The following is a 20,789-nucleotide window of genomic DNA, read 5'->3' as shown; positions in this document are numbered from 1 at the left end:
GTCAACAGAGGGTGCTGTGCAAACGTCGGATAGAGGCCATTTGTACGGGCAACGGATTGGGCCAGGAGGAATTGTTCGGCGAGGAGGAGCTCTGGACGGGAGGCTCGGTGTTAGAAGGAGCCAGGGGAGTTGCGAGGCGTGCACACTAAGGAGGAGTGTTGGAATATCAGGTAGTGTGCGACGCTTCGCTGTAGATCGAAGATGGATAAGAAGCGGGCGCCGGTTAGTTGTAGTTGCTCTTTGGTATAGATTAAGAAATATTGTTATGGATGTATTGTATATACCTATTGTTGAATAAAGAGAACTGCAGCTGCTGGCAGAAGTATCAGTCAGTAGCCTGCCGTGGTGTAGAGAGGGAACTCTAGTATTTGTTGTTCTTCGTGAGGGGGTTCCCTTCTTATGGCCAACAAAACGTTGGTAGGTGGTCCAAGTGCACAGCAAATCGCCGCAAGACATGTAGTGCCAAAAGAGCTACCTGAGTTCGCTGGTGATCCTATGGACTGGCCGCTGTTCGTGAGCAGCTACAATAACTCAACGCGTATGTGTGGGTATACCGACGACGAAAACCTCATGCGACTTCAGCGCTGTCTTAAAGGTAATGCTAAGGAGGCGGTTCGAGGACATTTATATCATCCATTATCTGTTCCACAAGTAATGGTGACTTTAGAGACACTGTATGGACGCCCGGAGTTGATTGTGAAATGTTTGATGAACAAAGTATATTCAACACCAGCACCGAGAGCAGACAAGCTAGAGAGCCTAATCAGTTTCGGCCTCGTGGTGCAGAATCTCTGCAGTCAGCTACAATCAATGGGCATGAATGCCCACTTGTCAAATCCTCCTTGCTGCAGGAACTAGTGGACAAGCTGCCAGCAAATGTCAAACTCGACTGGGTCCTCTACCAACGACAGTTACCAGTAGTGGATTTGCGGGCCTTTAGCGGATACATGACAACGATTGTGTCCGCAGCAAGCAACGTAACACCACAGATAACAGACATTGAAGCTAAAACAAATATTATTGAAAATCCTGTGTAAACTTTTGAATTGATATACGTTGGCCCACTACTGCCATCTACTCAACTGATTGCGGCAGTACCTAAGGATGCAGCTGAATTACAACCGTCGAACGCAGCCAATGCATTTGACAGCCGCAATCGGGCTGCGTTTTCAATAACAATGATTCTTGCGCCATCTCCAATCGATTGCCAAACGCGGTCCCAATTTAAAATACATTTAAATTAACGGTTGCGGATGTTTACACACGTATGGGATGCCAGCCTCAACATCTGTTATCTGTGGTAACACTGTACACTGAACCGCAACGGAAGCAGGAGAAATCGAGGGAAAAGGAGAAAGGGTTTGTAAATGCTCATTCCGTGGAAATGGATCGTGAACACAACGCAGAGGAAGCTGGAGAGTATGCAGCCCACCAACCAAAACCGTGTCTTATGTGTAAAAAGAACGGACATAAAGTGAGAGATTGTTACAGTTTCCAAAATTTGGCGCTAGAGAACCGATGGAAGACTGCCCAACAGTTGAACCTTTGTCGTCGTTGCCTGATTCCTCATGGTAAATGGCCGTGTAAGGCAACTGTGTGCGGTGTAGACAACTGTGAAGCACGTCACCATAAGCTATTGCATCCTGGGAATCCTCAGCCATACACTAATGAACCAACGTCGTCAACGAGAGCGCAGTCAACTTCAACCCCTTCAGCAACAGTGAATGTTCATCGACAGCCTCAAAGCCAGGTGCTTTTTCGGATAATCCCCGTCTCCCTTTATGGAAAAAAGGCGACGGTTAACACGTTGGCGTTTCTCGATGATGGATCATCGTACACGTTAATTGAGAAGAATTTGGCTAGCGAACTAGGCGTTGAAGGTGAAGCGGAACCTTTGTGTTTGCAGTGGACCAGCAATATCAAACGAACTGAAAATGATTCACAAAACGTTCAGTTTGAAATCTCAGCGGCTGGGAAAAATCGCAGACATTTGTTGCAGTATGTGCGAACGGTGGAAAGTTTGGATCTCCCCGTGCAGTCTTTGGAGTATGATGATCTCTCACGGAAGTTCGACTACCTAAAAGGTCTTCCTGTCGACAGCTACTCAACAGCTGCACCTCGTATCCTTATAGGCGTTGATAATGCTAAGCTATTGCTGACATTGAAAAAACGAGAAGGTAAATACTGTGAGCCGGTTGCAGCAAAGACAAGGCTTGGGTGGACTATTTACGGTAAAGCAGGACTTCCTGGCTCGCCGAATCATCATCTTCTACACATAGGTAGCCGTTCATCCGATCAACAACTACATGATACCGTGAAGGATTTTTTCTCCACCGAAAGTGTTGGTGTAGCTCTTATACCACAGATTGAAGCGGAGGAGGATCGAAGATCGCGGGAGATTCTGGAGAAGACAACCATCCGTACAGTGTCTGGCCGGTTCCAAACTGGTTTGTTGTGGAAGTTTGACTACGTTGAATTTCCAGATAATCGATTCATGGCGGTGAAGCGGCTTTTGTGCCTGGAAAGGAGTTTGTCCAAGAAACCAGAATTATATGCGAATGTCAAACAACAGATAATCGACTACCAAGTGAAAGGATACGCTCACAGGCTAACGGAAGAAGAATCAAGCGATAGTGATCCTAGAAAAGTCTGGTACCTACCATTAGGAGTAGTTCAGAATCCGAACAAACCAGGGAAAGTTCGGGTCGTGTGGGATGCTGCCGCAAAAACCAATGGTGTGTCATTAAACTCAATGCTACTCAAGGGTCCAGATTTGCTTACATCGTTGCCATCCGTATTATTCCGATTCCGGCAGAAAGAAGTTGCTATCACAGGTGATATAAAAGAAATGTTTCATCAGATTGTAATTCGACCAGAAGACCGACAAGCTCAGCGCTTTCTTTGGCGGGATAGTCCTGATGATCCGATAAAGGAATATGTTATGGACGTTGCAACGTTTGGGTCAACATGTTCACCATGCTCTGCCCAATACGTGAAAAACAAGAATGCTGAGGAATGGAACCAAGTATATCCTGATGCGGCGGAGGCTATTATAAATAACACATATGTAGATGACTACGCAAGCAGTTCAGACACGGTGGAAGAAACGGTTCGTTGTGCACTAGAAGTTAAGAAGATCCATGCAAGCGCAGGCTTCGAAATTCGTAATTGGCTCTCGAATTCCAAACAAGTTCTTCAACGGGTCGGGGGATGTAGTTCCCAAGTTACAAAAAGCTTTATTGCAGAAAAGTCCACCGATTCAGAACGACTTCTTGGTATGACTTGGCTTCCAGAAAACGATAATCTGCCCTTTACATTGAAGTTACGAGACGATGTTCTTCAATTGCTGTCGGAACATTCAATCCCGACAAAACGCCAAGTTTTGAGAGTCGTGATGAGCGTATTTGATCCCCTTGGGCTGGTGGCAGCATTCGTTGTACATGGCAAGTGCTTGATCCAGGACATTTGGAGATCTAACATAGACTGGGACGAACGAATTCCGGATAAACTGGTCATTCAGTGGCGGCGCTGGGTAGAGGTCCTAGAAAGCCTCAATCGAGTGAAGATTCCACGCTGCTATTTTCCTGGTTATGATCGTCGTAGCTACGAAACCTTAGAACTTCACGTATTTGTAGATGCAAGTGAGGCAGCATACGCTTGTGCAGCTTATTTCCGTATTATCGATCGAACACTGGATCCTTAGTCTCTGCTAAAACGAAGGTAGCCCCTTTGAAACCAATGTCGGTTCCTCGATTGGAGTTGCAAGCCGCAGTTATCGGAGTTCGCCTGATGAAATCGATTCAGGAGAACCACACTCTGCCGTTTGTCCGGCGTGTGTTCTGGAGCGATTCAAAAACAGTTCAATCGTGGCTTCACTCAGACCAGCGGAAGTACCAGCAGTTCGTGGCCTACCGAGTTAGCGAAATATTGAACGAGACGAAGCCGGATGAATGGAGGTGGGTTCCAACGCGACTCAATGTGGCGGATGAAGCCACGAAGTGGGGTAAAGGCCCAAGTTTTCAAGCCGATAGTCGATGGTTCATAGGTCCTGAATTCCTCTATGAAGCTGAATCTGGTTGGCCGAAACAGGAGTTTTGTCCACCGGACACCTTGGAAGAAATGCGATCTGTGCACGCTCACCATCGGGCGAATGCGGAGTATCTTATCGATTACCAGCGATTCTCGAAATTTCAACGACTTCTTCGGACGATAGCCTACATTCTTCGCTTCATTAATCGTTGTCGCAAAAAATCTTCTCTCGAAATAACCAGTGCTGACATACTCTCTAGAGAAGAATTTGTGAAAGCTGAAGTCGTGTTATGGAAGTTGGTACAGTCTGAACAGTACCCTGAGGAGATTGCGATAATTCGCAAAAACAAGCAATGTCCACCGGAAGATGCCAAACGTTTGGCAAGAAGTAGCTCCTTGCGTAAGCTTACAGTATTTCTCGACGATCTTGAAGTTCTACGAATAGACGGACGGATTGGTGCCGCTAAGTTTGTTTCATATGGACCCAAACATCCTATAGTCCTTCCTAAACGACATTATGTCACCGAGTTGCTTATTGAACACTACCATCAACGGTACGCCCATGGCTATGGAGAAACGGTGGCTAATGAACTACGTCAAAGTTACCACATTCCCAACTTAAGAACAATCATTCGGAAGGTAGCAAAGCGATGTTCATGGTGCATTATATATCGGGCGGTCCCCCAAGCACCACGAATGGCTCCTCTTCCCGCTGCGAGAGTGACCCCTTATGTCCGGCCGTTCACTTTCATAGGGATCGACTACTGCGGACCTTTTTTTATACGCATCGGAAGGAGCAATGTGAAAAGATGGGTGGTTTTAATAACATGTCTCACTATTAGGGCGGTTCACCTTGAGGTGGCTTATAATATGTCCAGCGAATCGTACAAGATGGCCATCAGGCGATTTATCGCTAGGAGAGGGGCGCCACAGGAGATTTATAGTGATCAAGGTACAAATTTCGTGGGAGCAAGCAGAGAACTACGAGAGCAACTAACTGCAGTGAATCGTGCTTTGGCTGGAACTTTCACTAATCGTGATACACAGTGGCGTTTTAACCCCCCTGCTGCTCCCCATATGGGCGGCGCATGGGAACGGATGGTACGAACAGTGAAGACTTCGTTGCAAACGTTAACAACCAGCAGAAACCCGGATGAGGAAACATTCCACACACTTTTGGCAGAAATTGAAGGTATCATTAATTCTCGACCATTAACATTTGTTCCGTTGAGTACTGAGGATGAAGAAGCTCTAACGCCTAATCACTTCCTGATGCTAAGCACAAACGGTGTTACTCAACTGCCTCAGACACCAGTTAGTTCCAGCGGACGAACACTTAGGGCTAACTGGAATCACATGCAGAGTTTATTGGACCAGTTCTGGAAGAAGTGGATTAAGGGCTACCTGCCCACGATCTGCCGACGAACAAAATGGTTCGATGATACTAAGCCGGTAGAGGTAGGAGACTTAGTGGTCGTGGTCGATGAAGGAGTTCGTAACAGCTGGGTACGTGGAAGAATTGTGAAGGTGTTTCCTGGGAGTGATGGCAGGGTACGAAAAGTAGATGTGCAGACAACTAATGGAGTACTTCAACGACCAGTTACCAAGGTGGCTGTGCTTGAGGTGGAAGTAAGAGGTATGGCTGAAAAGAATTTGCAGCAATACGGGTCGGAGAATGTTAGCGTAAACCCACCTTAAGCACCTAAAACCATCTTACGCAGATCTATATGTATGCCCGTTGGCACTTACTGCCGTCATCGATGGAGAAGCGTATAAAAACAAAAACAATTTAAAACTATTGGCAAGCTAGTTATTATAAAATTTGGATTTCCGTTGGTTTATTTGATTATATTGTAAATTTAACGAAAGTTGCGGATAGACAGACAAGTTAAAAAGATAGGTAAACAAGGACTACAAACGTAAGTTAAACAAAATTGTTCATTGGAAAGTTAACTCATTGAATTAATAAATCCGCAGCTTAAAGCAGTCTCACAACATAAACGAGTTGCTAAAAAGGCGTCCGAAAAATCTTTTGTCGCATCTACCGCAACAGCATGCATAATACAAACAGGAATTTTAGTTTGTTTTTAAATTAAATATGTTTGATTCAAACATTGTTATCTGTTTGCCAACAAACATGAATATTTTTGATTCAAATGGATGAAATTTGTATCCGTGTTGTTTGCGCCCTAGCGAACGGCAGATTGAAAATTGTAAATCTGTTTCAGTTAATTATTATGCATCCAAAGATAAACACTCAGATCGTGATCATCTCAATCAGCCTCCGTTGAAATGCGCTGGAGCGCGCCCATTTACTTTACACACGGCGGCTATTCATATGGCAACCCCATTCGGCGGCTTATTAAATTAAACAGCACAGACTCACACCCTGTGTAAAAGCTTATGGGCGCGCTGCTGCGCAATCTTTGCTTGCGCGTTATCACCGCGAAGAGTTGAGCGTTTAAGAAGAGCGCGACAATATTGAGATTTTTATGTAGTTTATGATGCTGTAACAATAAAATGATTGATATTTCTCGCTTAACTTTTCAAAAGGTCCTAAGTAACATTTTTTTCATGAATTAATTTGAATAGCGCAATCAACAGAACAACATGAAAGCTTTTGATTGCAGTACTCAAATTAATTCATGAAAAAATGTTACTTAGGACCTTTTGAAAAGTTAAGCGAGATTTATTTGTATGATATTGTCGGCGTAGCACCAACTTAGAATTCGGAAGTCGGGACTTCCGAACCGAACTTTCTTCCGAAGTTTTATCTGTCAAACTAATTGATGCGTTGTTCAGCGCATATTTAGGTGGGTCCAGCGCACTACTTCCGAAGTTGGGAAAGTTGTCTGTATCTGGAGAAAAATCCAACTTCGGTATAAAAAGCGTTCTAACTTTGTTCCGGATAGACAATATTTCTTATCCGGGGTGCAACGTCTATTCTCTGATGTCGTTTTTCTTTAGGCCATTCCTCGGGCCATTCGCCCTATTTCGTTTAAATAATGACATATAGATGGCGCATTAGGGAATCGTAATATTTTTCAGCACTTTTTCATTCAGTGTATAGTTCTTGACAGCTAGGTTTTTTTTGTCATTTCGTTTACGTTTCGAGGAACGGAAAGAAAATAATGCTTCTTCGGTAAATATTCCAAAATTTCCAATTTATTCCCTGTTTAAACAGCATTTTTCTTACTTATAGGCACATAATTCCAACCAATAATGATGTGGAAGAAATTTACATCGTCAAACAAGAGGATGAAGCGACTGGGCCGAGTAGCAATCCGCTGGCGGCAGGAGCAACCGCATCCGGCAGCAAACCCCCGGCACTATTGTACGAGAACGAGGACGTCGAAATCAAGGACGAACCCATGAGTGTCCACGGCAGCGAAGATGAGGACTATGGGGACGAGAAGTACGACCTGCCGATGCCGTTCCTGCATGGGATTCCGTTGGAAGTGAAATTGGTGGAAGATCTGCCGAAAAAGTTGGAAGCCGCCATCAAGAGTGAACCTTTCGATGCTGGGCATCAATCCGAACCGCCGGTTCCGCAATATTGCCAACAACCGAAACCGCTTCCTCAGGAGGAACCAGACTCGAAGGATAAGGTAATTTTGATATGGAAGCACAAGTCAACTCCTTCGGCTAATGCAGGGCTGTTGGCGGATTAATTGTTTTTCGAAGCAAAGTCTATAAAATGCAGGATTTCCATCCTCGTTTAAAACCACCAACATAAATACGGGATGATAATGCTTGTCTTTATTAACGAGATTTTCAGTCCGAGACTGGTTCATAACATAATTAAATGCAAGAATGATTCGACCGGATCGAGATCGGATTTGTTATAAAGCTTTGCTCACCAGTTCTTCACTGCATCGTACTAATACTTCTATCTTTCCAACAGGTACGGCTAAAATTAAATGAAAGGGTGAAAAAGGAGCAGGGCGTAAGTTCCGACGATGACTGGGGTGACGACGATTGTCAACCATTGGCCATGCAGTTGGAAAAGCGTGTTCCGAAACTGAAAATCAAGAAGGATCGCTTCGATTCGGATTATTCCCTATCATCGCTGGACGAGGATGATCTTTTTAACCTACCGAAGGATAAAAATGAAAAGAAGCGCAGGAGAGGTCGTAAAAAAGCCGGTGATAATGGTGACGCATCCGACGGAGAAAGTGATTTCAAGTGCTACGTTTGCGTTGAGGATCAAAAAGACAAAGACTTTCTGATGAAGCACTTGAAGAAAAAGCATCGAAAAATGTTGCCATTCGATTGCAACATTTGTACGTCTAGGAAAATCACAAAACTGAAGGACCTGAACTTTCATTTCCGGCAGCATGATGAAACTCGAAGGCATAAATGCGTTTACTGCGCGGCTCGGTTTGAATCGGCCCAGGCTCAGGCTAGCCATATGCGAAGGATGCACAGCAAAGAATATGATGAGGACATGGAGAAGCATCGTCGCTTTTTATGTCGTTTCTGTGACAAGAAATTCACTAAAAAGCATGATCATGAGGCGCATGAGAAGCGTCACCTCAAAGAGAGTTCCAGTGATCCGGCCTTCATGAAACGTGAATTGAAATGTTACATTTGCAATGACTTTGTGGGGAACACTCGAGACGAGCTGTATGCCCATGTTCCTTTGCATGATAAGGAATGGCTACCGTATCACTGCAAGGAATGCGACAACATGAAGATCACTACGGGCCGGGTTTTGTCCGAGCATCTACGGCAGCATCAGGAAGGTCTTGCCGTTAAATGCGTCTACTGTGACAGACGTTTCGCTACTTTGGCCAACTGTCAAGCCCATGAAAGGACTCATACGGCTGAAAAAGAAGCTGATGAAATTTTGGACGCGGAAAAAATGACCGAAGCATATGATGCGAAAGTAGTAATTGAAAACGGAATCAAGCGGTTCCAGTGCGAAATGTGCGATAGGTCATACACACTTTTTAGCAGTTTGAGAAAGCATCAAAATCTACACACCAAGAGCAATGCTTTCATTTGCAAAACTTGCGGTCGCGCTTTCGTCAAAGCTTCGACACTGGCACTGCACGAGCGCCGCAACCATGATGAAAACGCTAGATATAAATGCGAGGGCTGTGGAAAAACATTCCGCACAATAGGGCATCTACTGGATCACAGGAATCGCACACAGCATTTTGCCGGAAAGCCTCACATTTGCGAAGGTTGTACCACGTCGTTCGTAGAGGCTGAGCAGCTTGAAGAACACTTGAAAATTTGCACCGAAACAGAAGCGAATCGTCCCTGCTTCTGCGGGTTATGCTCCAACGATTTCCCATCCTTGGTGGTGGCTCTGGCGCACGTCAAGTCCGACCATGAAGCGGAAATTCCGGAAACAAAGTGCCGATATTGCGATTTGCTTTTCCGCGATGCCGAAAAGATTGTAGAGCACGAGTTCAGACACACGCTGCCGGGCATAATGTCCTGTACGATGTGCAACCGGATCTTCAAGCATCTGAAGAATTTGCAGTGTCATGTGAAGAACCACGGAAAGGCGTCCATTCCCTTCATGTGCGACATCTGCGGTAAAACGTTCACTCAGAAGGGCACATTGACGATTCACACACGATTGCATACTGGTTTGTATTCTTGTATCTTTGTATAATATTTATAATTTATGTTTGTTCGACATTTTCGTTTCCTGTTCTTGGCTTATAATTTCGTGTTTTCTCAACACTTTTGTTCAAGCATTATGGTAACAAGTTGATTTTTGAACGATTTTTTTTCACCGTAGGCGAACGTCCGTACACTTGTCAACTTTGCCAGAAGGGTTTTGTAGACAAGAATGAAATGCGGCGCCACTACAACATGCATTTCAATCAGCAGAGTAAGCTGTACATTCCGAATGCGGATCAGATTGCATCGCCGGTTGACGTCGGTATGCAAGGTAAGAAGTATAAACAGTACGCTTGCAAGATTTGCGGTCGTCAGTTGACCACTTCCACGGCGTTGGCCAAGCACATCACTACTCATACGGGTGAGTTTTTTTTAAACTTCTAGAGGTGGCCTTTACATTAGATTTACTTGTTATATCTATTTTTTTAGGCGAAAAGAAGTATCAGTGCGACTTTTGCGACAAACGTTTTGCCCAGGGCGGCCAGCTGACTGTCCATCGGCGAATTCACACCGGAGAACGTCCATTTGCCTGTGAGACCTGTGGGCAGCGTTTCGTTGGCGGTAGTAACTATAAGCGGCACGTGAAGCAGCGCATGTGTAAGCCGATGGCTGTGGCAGAACTAGCCGCCGCACAAATTCTGTCAGCGGCATCCGTTCTATCGGCTGCGCCGGAAATCGTAGATCCGATAACCGTCGTAGATCCAATAGCCACCGTCAGTGTAGATCAGGTATACTCCCCAATGTAGGCGAACCTAAACTCGAAGTTGGTACAATCAAGCAATAAGTTGCGCACGTTGCCTAGGGAAAGGGCGCTACGTTTTCTAATTCAGTTTGGAATGTCTTCTTTGGTGTTCATTTCAGCCTACCAAAAGCATAACATGAATTACCGAAGCTCTCATTGCGAGTTCATCAACCAGTTAGTATGGCTGCTGATGGAGTCTATCGTCAAAATTCTTACGACTTCGCGTGGAATTAGAAAGGTTTGCCTTATGTCTTGCAGTACATGCTCAGACTTTATTAATTGAAATCGTAAAACAAAGACTTCAGTTCACTAAACTTTTTGTTTGAAGATTTAGAACAGTTTCGTAGATTGCGCGATAACTAGAAGCCTCAGATGGAATTTTGTCCGGCTTCAAAATTGGATCAACTTTGGCTTTTTCCATTTATCTGGAAAGTATGCCAATTGAAAACATTTGTAAAATAAATTAACCAAAATGGATAAAGAGCTCTCAGGAAGGTTTTTGATAAGTATGTAGAAGATACCATCATCACCCGGGGCTTTCATATTTTTAAATTTTCTAGTAATAGATCTACAAAAAAAAATTAAAATCGATTTTTTTCAAGAACGGTGGCAATGCATAGTATTTAATGCAAAACATGCAGAATGATAGAAAAAATGCGATCTATTTCTCTAAAGTGCTTTTGTGACCTTTCTTATGTGATTTTTTCAATACGTTTTACGAGAAAAGCATCATCGCCGCTAGGTGGACTAATTTTGGTTTTTTAAACTCATTCTGCAAATCTCGCCAAATAACTTTCAACGCGGGATCGCGAGTTCTTTGGTATTGCCTTCGCCATACATTTTTAAGACGGATCAGTAGACGAAGATCGTCGTCAATAATAATGGAGTTGAATTTAATTTCACATTTAGGAATTGCAATGCCTCGGCTTCGACAATTAAATTTGTCAAAGATACGAGAGCATAATCAATATCATTTTTGGTATCGAGAGGAATATCAAATCAAAATTCCTATCGATATACGTTTTATATAAATCCCAATCAGCTCTACGATAATTAAAAGTAGAGCTGATTGTTATAATCGAATGGCTTCTTGTGAGATTTCAAACGTCACAGGAAGGTCAAAGTCAGCATGAGTTAACAATTTTCCACACATCTGACTTGAATTCGTTAAAACTAAATCAATTATCGAAGGTTTTCAACTGGAAGAAAGTCACCAATTATGAAAAATTTGGATTTGTTGCGAGTATGTATGTATGTATTATTATTAGGACCACACATCATCTGGGTTGGTGCTATTTTTGGATCGAACTTGGATTCTGTAACTGAGTCACGCTTCATAAACGATTACTACTTGATCTATTTGATAAAAAAAATCCTCTGCCATCCAGCAGCTAAAAAAGAGGGCAACGTAGGTTCGTGCGTTAAACTTATTGTTTGATATTCAACGACATGCATTAATAAGTAATCACTAAACGTTAGTCTTAAAATAAACTTTACTTAGCGAGTTGAGACGGTAATTACTATTTACAAAAAATACGCTTTTACAAGTAAAACATCATACTACTGCAGCACTTCGACATAGCCCAATAATCAAGTCATTATTTTATGACTTCTAGCAGCTTGTTTCTTCCCAACACGCGTTTTATTGATTTTTAATGGTTTGGAAATTGGATAAAAAACATATAGGTATATTGGTTCTAAGTATGTATGTACGAAAAATTGCGATTTGTTGAGACTAAAAAGTTGTCTCAACTCAAATAAATTTATCAATAAATCAGATTTATTTCCAGTAAGAATTGAGTGGAATTCCAGCGTTTGAAGTAATTACATTACAAATAGTTTTAGGAACGCATCTGAATAAATTACTTAATTCTATTGCTTACTATGTTTAGATCTTTTTAGCATCCGAAAATCGTCCTTCTGAGAGTCTCAGATTTATTACGCAGTTTTGTTTGAATATAAACAAAACATTATCCTTACTACTTTTTGTTATCTTCAGATTAATAAAGTTTTCAAACATCATATTCTTACTGAAAGCTTTTTCAAGACAATTCAATGGTTTCAAAGTCATTTTAATTAATTATTATTCTAATTTTTGCATACATAAATACAAGTATGTTAGTAAATTGCTTTTCCTGCATCAATTGAGCGCACTCTATAATTACTCAACAATACAATGTTTGTAGCTCATAATTTCGATTTCTAGGGATTTGATTCAGTTGGAATTTTGCTTTCCTTACTTTTAGCTTTACGGACCAACACATTCGGTGAAGATGAAATGAAACACAATGAAGTGAAACTAATGATTGTAAAATTGGATTGAAAACGAAGTTATCTAAAATCGGATATAGGAGAAAATAGAAACCAAACACGCAGAGAAAATTTACCTTTTTGAACTAAAAAATAAAATTATTGAAATAATTTTTAAACCCGAATATTTTATTTTTAAAATCAAAACTGAGACATAATTGAATCGAAAAAGTGCAATCCAGTGTAACTAGTTTGTGGAGTAAATATTTGAAAAAATACAAATATAATTATTGTGGTTTTATTTTCCACACGAAGTCTACCCAAAAATAATCACAAGAAATTTCATATAACATTTAAAATATATTTTTGATTATAATATATATATTTTTTTTTGAATTTAAGAAAAATATTATTGAAAGCAAAAATTTTTCTTTTTGAATTTAAAATATTTTTTGTACAAACAAAAAAATATATTGTAAATTCAACAATTTTTATTTTGAGTGCTGTTTTGGAACATTGTAGAAACAACAATATTTTTCGTCTAATCAAATCTGATTTTTTGTTGAATTCAACAAATAAAATTATAAGCCGGGGAACAATAATTATTTTTGTTGTTTTACCCTTCTTACATCCTAAGAAGGGTATAAAGATCGCTTGAAAAACCGACTTTTTATCTGAGGCTCGGAGACCCAAGTCGTATATACCAATCAACTCAGCTCGACGAACTGAGCACATGTATGTATGTGTGTGTGTGCGTGTGTGCGTATGTGTGTGCGTTACAAAAATCTCACATCAAGATCTCAGCCGTCCGTGGACCGATTTGCACGATTTTAACACTAAACGAAAGCTATGACTTTGTCATTGTACGAGTTTAATTTTTTTTTGCAATCGGACATTTGGTTCCAGAGATATGTGAGAAATACGAACATGAAGTGTATTTCCTGAAAATTAACAAAATAATGTCACATGAATATCTCAGCCGTCTGTAAACCAATTTGCATGATTTTATCTTGTTATGGAAACTCATATGTGAATATGTACGTTATGTGGAAGATATTGATTTGAAAAATGTATTGGAGGTAGCCACTTTCCCTTCGATGGGACTCGAACCCATGACCCTACAGTACGCTAGACTGGTGCTTTAACCAACTAAGCTACGAAGGACCTCCGTCGGCCTTCGCAACCTAGTGGCTACTGAACGAGCTCGAGATTCCCAAATTGGACGCATAGTCAAATCACTCGCAATCCATTTCTCAAGCCAACACTACCACATGTGTATAGTACACGTTCACATTAGAGGAGCGTGAGTATTTTGAATGACTATGCGTCCAATTTGGGAATCTCGAGCTCGTTCAGTAGCCACTAGGTTGCGAAGGCCGACGGAGGTCCTTCGTAGCTTAGTTGGTTAAAGCACCAGTCTAGCGTACTGTAGGGTCATGGGTTCGAGTCCCATCGAAGGGAAAGTGGTTACCTCCAATACATTTTCCAAATCAATATCTTCCACATAACGTACATATTCACATATGAGTTTCCATAACATTGTAAATTAACGTCCAAGCCGGGTGGTTTAATCCCCGGAAATAGGCAATTAACTTTGATTGAACTGATGATTTTATCTTCAAACGAAAGCTATGACTTTGCCATTGAACCCATTGTATTTTGTTTTTGCAATTAGACATTGGGTTCCGGAGATATCTCTGAAATACGAACATAAAGCATTAGACGTATCATCTCCACACATTGGTAAAATATGTCCCATCAAGATCTCAGTCATCCTTGGACCGGTTTGTGCGATTTTATCTTTAAACGAAAGCTATGTTTTGTCATTGGACCCATTAATTTTTTCTGCAATCAAATTCGGTTTCAGAGATATCTGTGAAATACGAATATGAGACATATTTTCAGACTATTAATGAAGAATTGTCACACCAATATCTCAGCCGTCTATGACCCGATTTGAACTCTTTTGGAAGCTTAAACAGAAGCTGTAATATTGCCAGTTAAGGCGGCAAATCAAATCTGCAGTCTTTTGTATTTTTTAAAAATTGTTAAATTTCCAGAAATATCCCTTTTACTCTTCTTACACCCTAAGAAGGGTATAAAGATCGCATGAAAAACTGACTTTTTATCCGAGGCTCGGAGACCCAAGTCGTATATACCAATCAACTCAGCTCGACGAACTGAGCACATGTATGTATGTGTGTGTGTGTGTGTGTGTGTGTGTGTGTGTGTGTGTGTGTGTGTGTGTGTGTGTGTGTGTGTGTGTGTGTGTGTGTGTGTGTGTGTGTGTGTGTACGTGTGTGCGTATGTGTGTGCGTTACAAAAATCTCACATCAAGATCTCAGCCGTCCGTGTACCGATTTGCACGATTTTAACACTAAACGAAAGCTATGACTTTGTCATTGAACGAGTTTGCAATCGGACATTTGGTTCCAGAAATATGTAAGAAATACGAACATGAAGTGTATTTTCAGAAAACTAACAAAATAATGTCATATGAATATCTCAGCCGTCTGTAAACCAATTTGCATGATTTTATCTTTATACGAAAGCTATGACTTTGCCATTAGACGTATCAACTTCACACATTGGTAAAATATGTCTCGTCAAGATCTCAGTCGTCCTTGGACCGGTTTGTGCGATTTTATCTTTAAACGAAAGCTATGTTTTTGTCATTGGACCCATTAATTTTTTTCTGCAATCGGAAATTCGGTTTCAGAGATATCTGTGAAATACGAATATGAGACATATTTTCAGACTATTAATGAAGAATTGTCACACCAATATCTCAGCCGTCTATGACCCGATTTGAACTCTTTCGGGCTTAAACAGAAGCTGTAATATTGCCATTTAAGGCGGCAAATCAAATCTGCAGTCTTTTTGTATTTTTTAAAAATTGTTAAATTTCCAGAAATATCCCTTTTTTATTTTGAAATCGATAAAAGCATGATAATATCAGTTATTTTATATTCAATTGAAGGTCATATGCATAGAAATTGTAATATGCACTGGGCACACACAACCATTCAAAAGTGTAAGAAGGGTTGCGTTCACTGTAGGTGGATTAAGTCGGGTTTTATACATAATATCATTGAGTTTAAAAAAACATTTCTCTGCGTGAAGGTTTTGATCGTCTGATTCTCGTTTTTTTTAATTGATTTATTTAATAGGCTCATTCACTTTATAAACAAAATTTACGGAGCCGATATTCCACCATAACATTAAAATTTACAAAATAAGACATGATAATTAAAAAAAAAATATTTTGCACTCTTACGAGAGCTTTTTCGTGGGAAGCGATGCTCCGTCGATCTGGATGTGGCGAATTGGGCCCGACATATTCAATAATTTCATCAACATTCGAATCCTGTTCCTTGTGCTAGTCCATGTCCTCTACTATCTCGGATACATTATAATTATATAGTCTCGCATACATTATATAGTCCCAGATTTACAGGAAACTTCTCTCGAACGAATCGGTCACATTTCCGAGTCTTAAGAGTCAAAGAAAATTCCATATTCGTAATTTCCGGATGGAGATCAAAAACCTGGACATAGTGTACATTTTGGTCTGCCATTGCCATACACACTTTCACTGTACTTTATACACACACTCTTGAACGACGGGTGGCGTTCGTGGCTGCTAGAGCCGCTCTGAAGGCTGAGATTAGATCGAGCAAAAAAGCCTGGGGTGACATTGCGCATCTCGAATCGAATCTCTCGATTCGTACGTTTTTGAATTCGTTTCGAAAAAATTGCGGCATTATGTATTTCGTTCGACTTCATTCAGTCGCAGTACAAGATTTCGAATGGTGCTGTACTAGCTCAATCGAGTATGTTCTGTCAAACGAAATGTAAACAGAGAGAATAAGAGATAACTGTCTCCGTGTTTATTATGCCGCCCGCAGGAGAGACAACCTTCAGCGCATTGCGAATCTGAGTAAACAAAGAGAATAAGAGTAATTTCATCTGCGTATAGCATGTTGCCTGTTGGAAAGGCATCCTTCAGGGCATGAATTGGCAGTTAATTTATAAACAAGCAAATCGTGCTCAATGACTATAAAAGCCATATTATTTATTGAGCAGTTGAAACCGATTAAAACATTATGCCGATACGACATGGTTTATAAATTGAGATATAGTTACGACACAAATTATAAGTTTTATTATTAATTGCATATTATTCGGCAACTCGACCGTACGAAAACCACAGCACAGCACATGTTTCGGAATGGACAAATTGATATGAAATTTGCGAAAAAGAATCCACGTGTCTTGGAGGGACTCTCAACCTCTTAATCTCTAGATAGGCGTGATAACCCCTACACAACAAGACCACTTGAAGGTCACGTTTGCGGAAAAGCCATCAGAATCCGAGTACCAACCTCAACCACGGTTAGCTCTTTTTTTGCAAATTGAATATCTTGCTTGAATTGTCCAATCTTCACATGTGCTTTACTGTTGTATATCCACAGTCAAGCGAGTGCACATTGTTTATAAATCGAGAGGATCACACTCTATGCTCCCAACAACGGACTGGGCGAATTTGTGCAAAAGGCTTGCTTGGCTAAAGCATTTGATTACTTTGATTGCTCTAATTGTAATCAAGTGTCGGTCTTCCACCGTCATTAGTCGTCTAAGTACACGCAACCGCATGCTTAGAGCAATCAAACTCATCAAATGCTTTAGCATTTTTTATATTTATTCGAGTTTATAACACAGATCCAATTTTGAGCTAAATAATTTAAAAGCTAAAGAAGGATTCGATAATAAATTACTTCGATGTTTCCATGTGTTTATTATTTATTATTTTTTTAAATTTCTTTATTAACGTGATTAATAAAGAAATAAAAAAATGTGTTTTAGTTAAATGCACTTGGGTTATCTCTTGCGCGTTTTTTTTTATTTAACTCAACTATTTTTACGCAGATTTTCCCCATAGATTTTTTACGCGGTTTATCGAAATCGTCAAGAAATACGTAAAAACTGCAAAAACTGATTTTAGTTGAAGTCGTTTTATAATTAGTCGTATTATAATTAGAGATTGTTTATTGTCTGGAAACTATAAATAAAGGTATACTAATGACATTCTTTCCTTCAAGATACAATAATGAAACATTTATTCGCTTCCCGTAGAAATAATAACAAATATAATGAAAAACTTTCAGCAAGAAATGACTCTCGAACAACATTCAAGCTATAAAGGTGACGAGTGATTTTCATTCGACTTGAGTCGTTTTCAGTGTGCTATCGAGTCTCCATAATGCCAAAACATCTCGTTATTCTTGTACCTCCTCGAGCATACTCGAACGATGAGTCGTTTTCGAGATGGAATCGAAAGCCGTAATGCCAAACATGTTCGACTCGATAGAATTACGTTCGAATCGAGATGCACAATGCCACCCCTGCTTCGAGGGCCTGTGTCAAAGTGCCAACGCGAATCCATGGGGTGACGCCTATAGGATCGTAATGGCCAAGACACGTGGGGCGATGGCTCCTACAGAGCGGTCTCCAGAGATGCTGGAGAGGATCATCGCGGGCTTTTCCCACGTCACGACCAAGCCCCTGGCCTCCCTTTGTGGAGCTGCCAGGGACCAGGGTAACCGACGAGGGAAGAGCAACCGTGGTGGAACTTGCAGGGATTGGACAGTCCCTTAGTATAGGTAAGGCGCCAGGACCGTATGGTATTCCGAACCTGGCTATCAAAGCGTTCATTGCTGCGGCTCCCGAGATGTTCAGATCTGTCATGCAGTGATGCCTGGACGAGCGAGTTTTCCCTGAAGCATGGAAAAGGTAGAGCTTGGTCCTATTGCCAAAGGCGGGAAAACCACCGGGGGATTCGTCGGCATATAGACCAATATGCCTGCTTGATACGGCAGGGAAGATCATCCTCAACAGGTTGTTGATACGCACGGAGGGTACGGATGGTCTATCGAGTAACCATTTTGGCTTCCGAAAGGGTAAGTCGACCGTAGACGCTATCTTGTCGGTTACCAAATCCGCGGGGATAGCTATCCAGCGTAAGAGGACGGGAGTTCGCTATTGTGCAGTATTGACTCTCGACGTGAGGAATGCTTTCAATAGTGCCAGTTGGGCAGCTATTGCAGATGCGCTCCTGCGTCTTGGAATTCCAGTACCTGTACAAGATTCTCGGAAGCGCTGGAGGTCTGGTTTGGCTATCTGCAGCGGACGCCTCCAAGGTAGTCAAGTTAGGGAGCGTCAAGGTGGGATGGTCGGTATGCCCTGTGGGCATATACGAGCAACCCGAAGTTTGCTTCAAGTGCCTGGAACCGGGGCACAAGCAATGGGACTGCAAAGGCCTTGACAGAAGCAATCTCTGCCGACGCTGCGGATTGGAGGGACATAAGGCATAATGCTGCACGAACTCTCCCAGTTGTTTGATTTGTTCCAGCAAAGCTGTGAACAGCAAGCACCCCATGGGGGGTTCGATGTGCCCGGCGTACAAGCGTGCTGCACAATCACAGTGCAGGTAACGCAGTTGGCTTGCCCGGCCTCGCCCGAGTGTTTGGTGTGCGCAGGTTTAAAGGAAACGGTGGAACACGTGTTATTCGTGTGCTCACGTTTTCGCGCAATGCGTGACCACTTGCTTGCCATATGTGGTCTGGACACTACCGGACAACCTAGTTCGGAGGATGTGTAAAGATGAAGTTGGCTGGAACGCCGTTTTATCGGCTATTGCCCAAATCGTCTCGGAGCTTCACAGAAGGTGGCGCATGGACTCAAGGATGGCTAGTTCAGGCGCAAATAAGAGGTGGTCCAAGGGATCGGAGTCGGCTTCATGGGTCATACCGCTGGTCACGCTCTGTGGTCGAACTCGATCCTTTTATCGAACAAGTGGCCGCGCGAAGAACAACATAGTATCGTCGCTTTCGCGGCGTCGGTCAACCGGACGGGTTCCGAGCCCGAGGACGGAAAGGGGTTCTCGTCAAGGCTGGGGCAGGCGTAGGCACCAGTCGTGCAGAGGGAAGCAGGGCGTGGTAAGGCCACCTGGAAAGCCGGCAACGCGCTGGCACGATACCATGGTGTTCTTCTAAAAAAGCGAGTTACGATGTTCGGTGCTGCAAGGACACGCAGCTAACCTCGAGGGTGCGCTATGCACTGACCCCCTTTGAAGCATTACTTTCTGGTTGTACCGAAGCGAAGGGACGATGGGCTTGGCGGCAATGGAAACGGTTTAGCGGGTCGGGGATGCAGTCCTGCCTCCCTCGTTTGGAGGTGGCCCCTAACCCCGCACTTCTTGGACAACCCAGGATGTCTGTTGGTAGATTCCCCCTCCATTGCTTAGGAAGAAAAAAAAAACACGTACATACATTCACATACACACCTACACACAGACATCACCTCGATTCGTCAAACTGAGTCGTTCGGTATGCAACACTATGGGTGTTCGGGCTTTCTTTTAAATGCTTTTAGAGCGATCATATAGCTTGTACGTATAATACTTAGTACACGAGAAAGGCAAAAATGAGCAATTTTTCAAATTCATGTATCTTACAAAATGGCAAATTTGGGCAGAATTTTATTCTAGGTCCACAAAGCTTAAGAGTTCAACAGTGTAGTGCATGATGTTTTACTGCGGGGTATTGCGGGGTACCAAAATGTTTTGTTCGTTAAATGTTGCGTAAAATATGCTTTCACAAAACTACTAAAAACTAAATTCTGAACGGAGCTATTATTACATTATCAAGCCTATTGCATAGATCTATTTAAGAGCTTTGTACTGATATATAAATATGTTATTTTTGAGACGAAAATATGGCAAAGCTGCACGTTTACCCAAAAAACGTAAAAAATTCATTTCAAGTAGGGTTCAGTTTGAACGCCCCCCATTTCTTCCTAAAAAATCTAAAAAATAAAAACCGTCCTGAATATAAAAATATAGGTTAAATACAAAGCAAATTTAACACGGCCAAATCGAAAATTAGCCTTTTGGTAGTTTTGGCCACTCTTTTATATGGGGCTGTCCTATTGTGCATATGGAAAAAAATAGCACCTCTCACATGTACCCCCTGAATGTGGCACGCTTGGTGCGACTGTCCCCTTCCTTTCTTCCAGAATAATCCGATTGCCGGTGAGTCGCCGCTAAATTTCAACCTTCACGGTAGGC

At 42.0% G+C, this 20,789-nt stretch overlaps 3 protein-coding genes across 3 annotated transcripts; all 3 read left to right on the top strand.

Annotated features, from left to right (window-relative positions):
• The first annotated feature begins 1,384 nt into the window (after window positions 1-1,384).
• LOC134219387 (uncharacterized) lies at window positions 1,385-3,703 on the top strand. The gene has a single exon (XM_062698113.1). The coding sequence runs from the start codon at window positions 1,385-1,387 to the stop codon at window positions 3,701-3,703; it is 2,319 nt and encodes a 772-aa protein (XP_062554097.1).
• A 35-nt stretch (window positions 3,704-3,738) lies between these two features.
• LOC134219378 (uncharacterized) lies at window positions 3,739-4,651 on the top strand. Its single transcript, XM_062698102.1, has 2 exons — window positions 3,739-4,440; window positions 4,529-4,651. The coding sequence occupies exons 1-2, from the start codon at window positions 3,739-3,741 to the stop codon at window positions 4,649-4,651; spliced, it is 825 nt and encodes a 274-aa protein (XP_062554086.1).
• A 2,459-nt stretch (window positions 4,652-7,110) lies between these two features.
• Window positions 7,111-12,293, top strand: LOC134219604 (zinc finger protein 420-like). The gene is made up of 5 exons (XM_062698392.1): window positions 7,111-7,171; window positions 7,232-7,637; window positions 7,934-9,632; window positions 9,788-10,030; window positions 10,099-12,293. Exons 1-5 carry the CDS (start codon window positions 7,161-7,163, stop codon window positions 10,413-10,415), a joined length of 2,676 nt encoding a protein of 891 aa, XP_062554376.1. The 5' UTR covers window positions 7,111-7,160; the 3' UTR covers window positions 10,416-12,293.
• The last annotated feature ends 8,496 nt before the right edge of the window (window positions 12,294-20,789 follow it).

This window comes from Armigeres subalbatus, chromosome 1 (genome assembly GCF_024139115.2).
Source record: "Armigeres subalbatus isolate Guangzhou_Male chromosome 1, GZ_Asu_2, whole genome shotgun sequence".
NCBI lineage: Eukaryota > Metazoa > Arthropoda > Insecta > Diptera > Culicidae > Armigeres > Armigeres subalbatus.
This window is presented reverse-complemented; position numbering and strand designations above follow the sequence as displayed.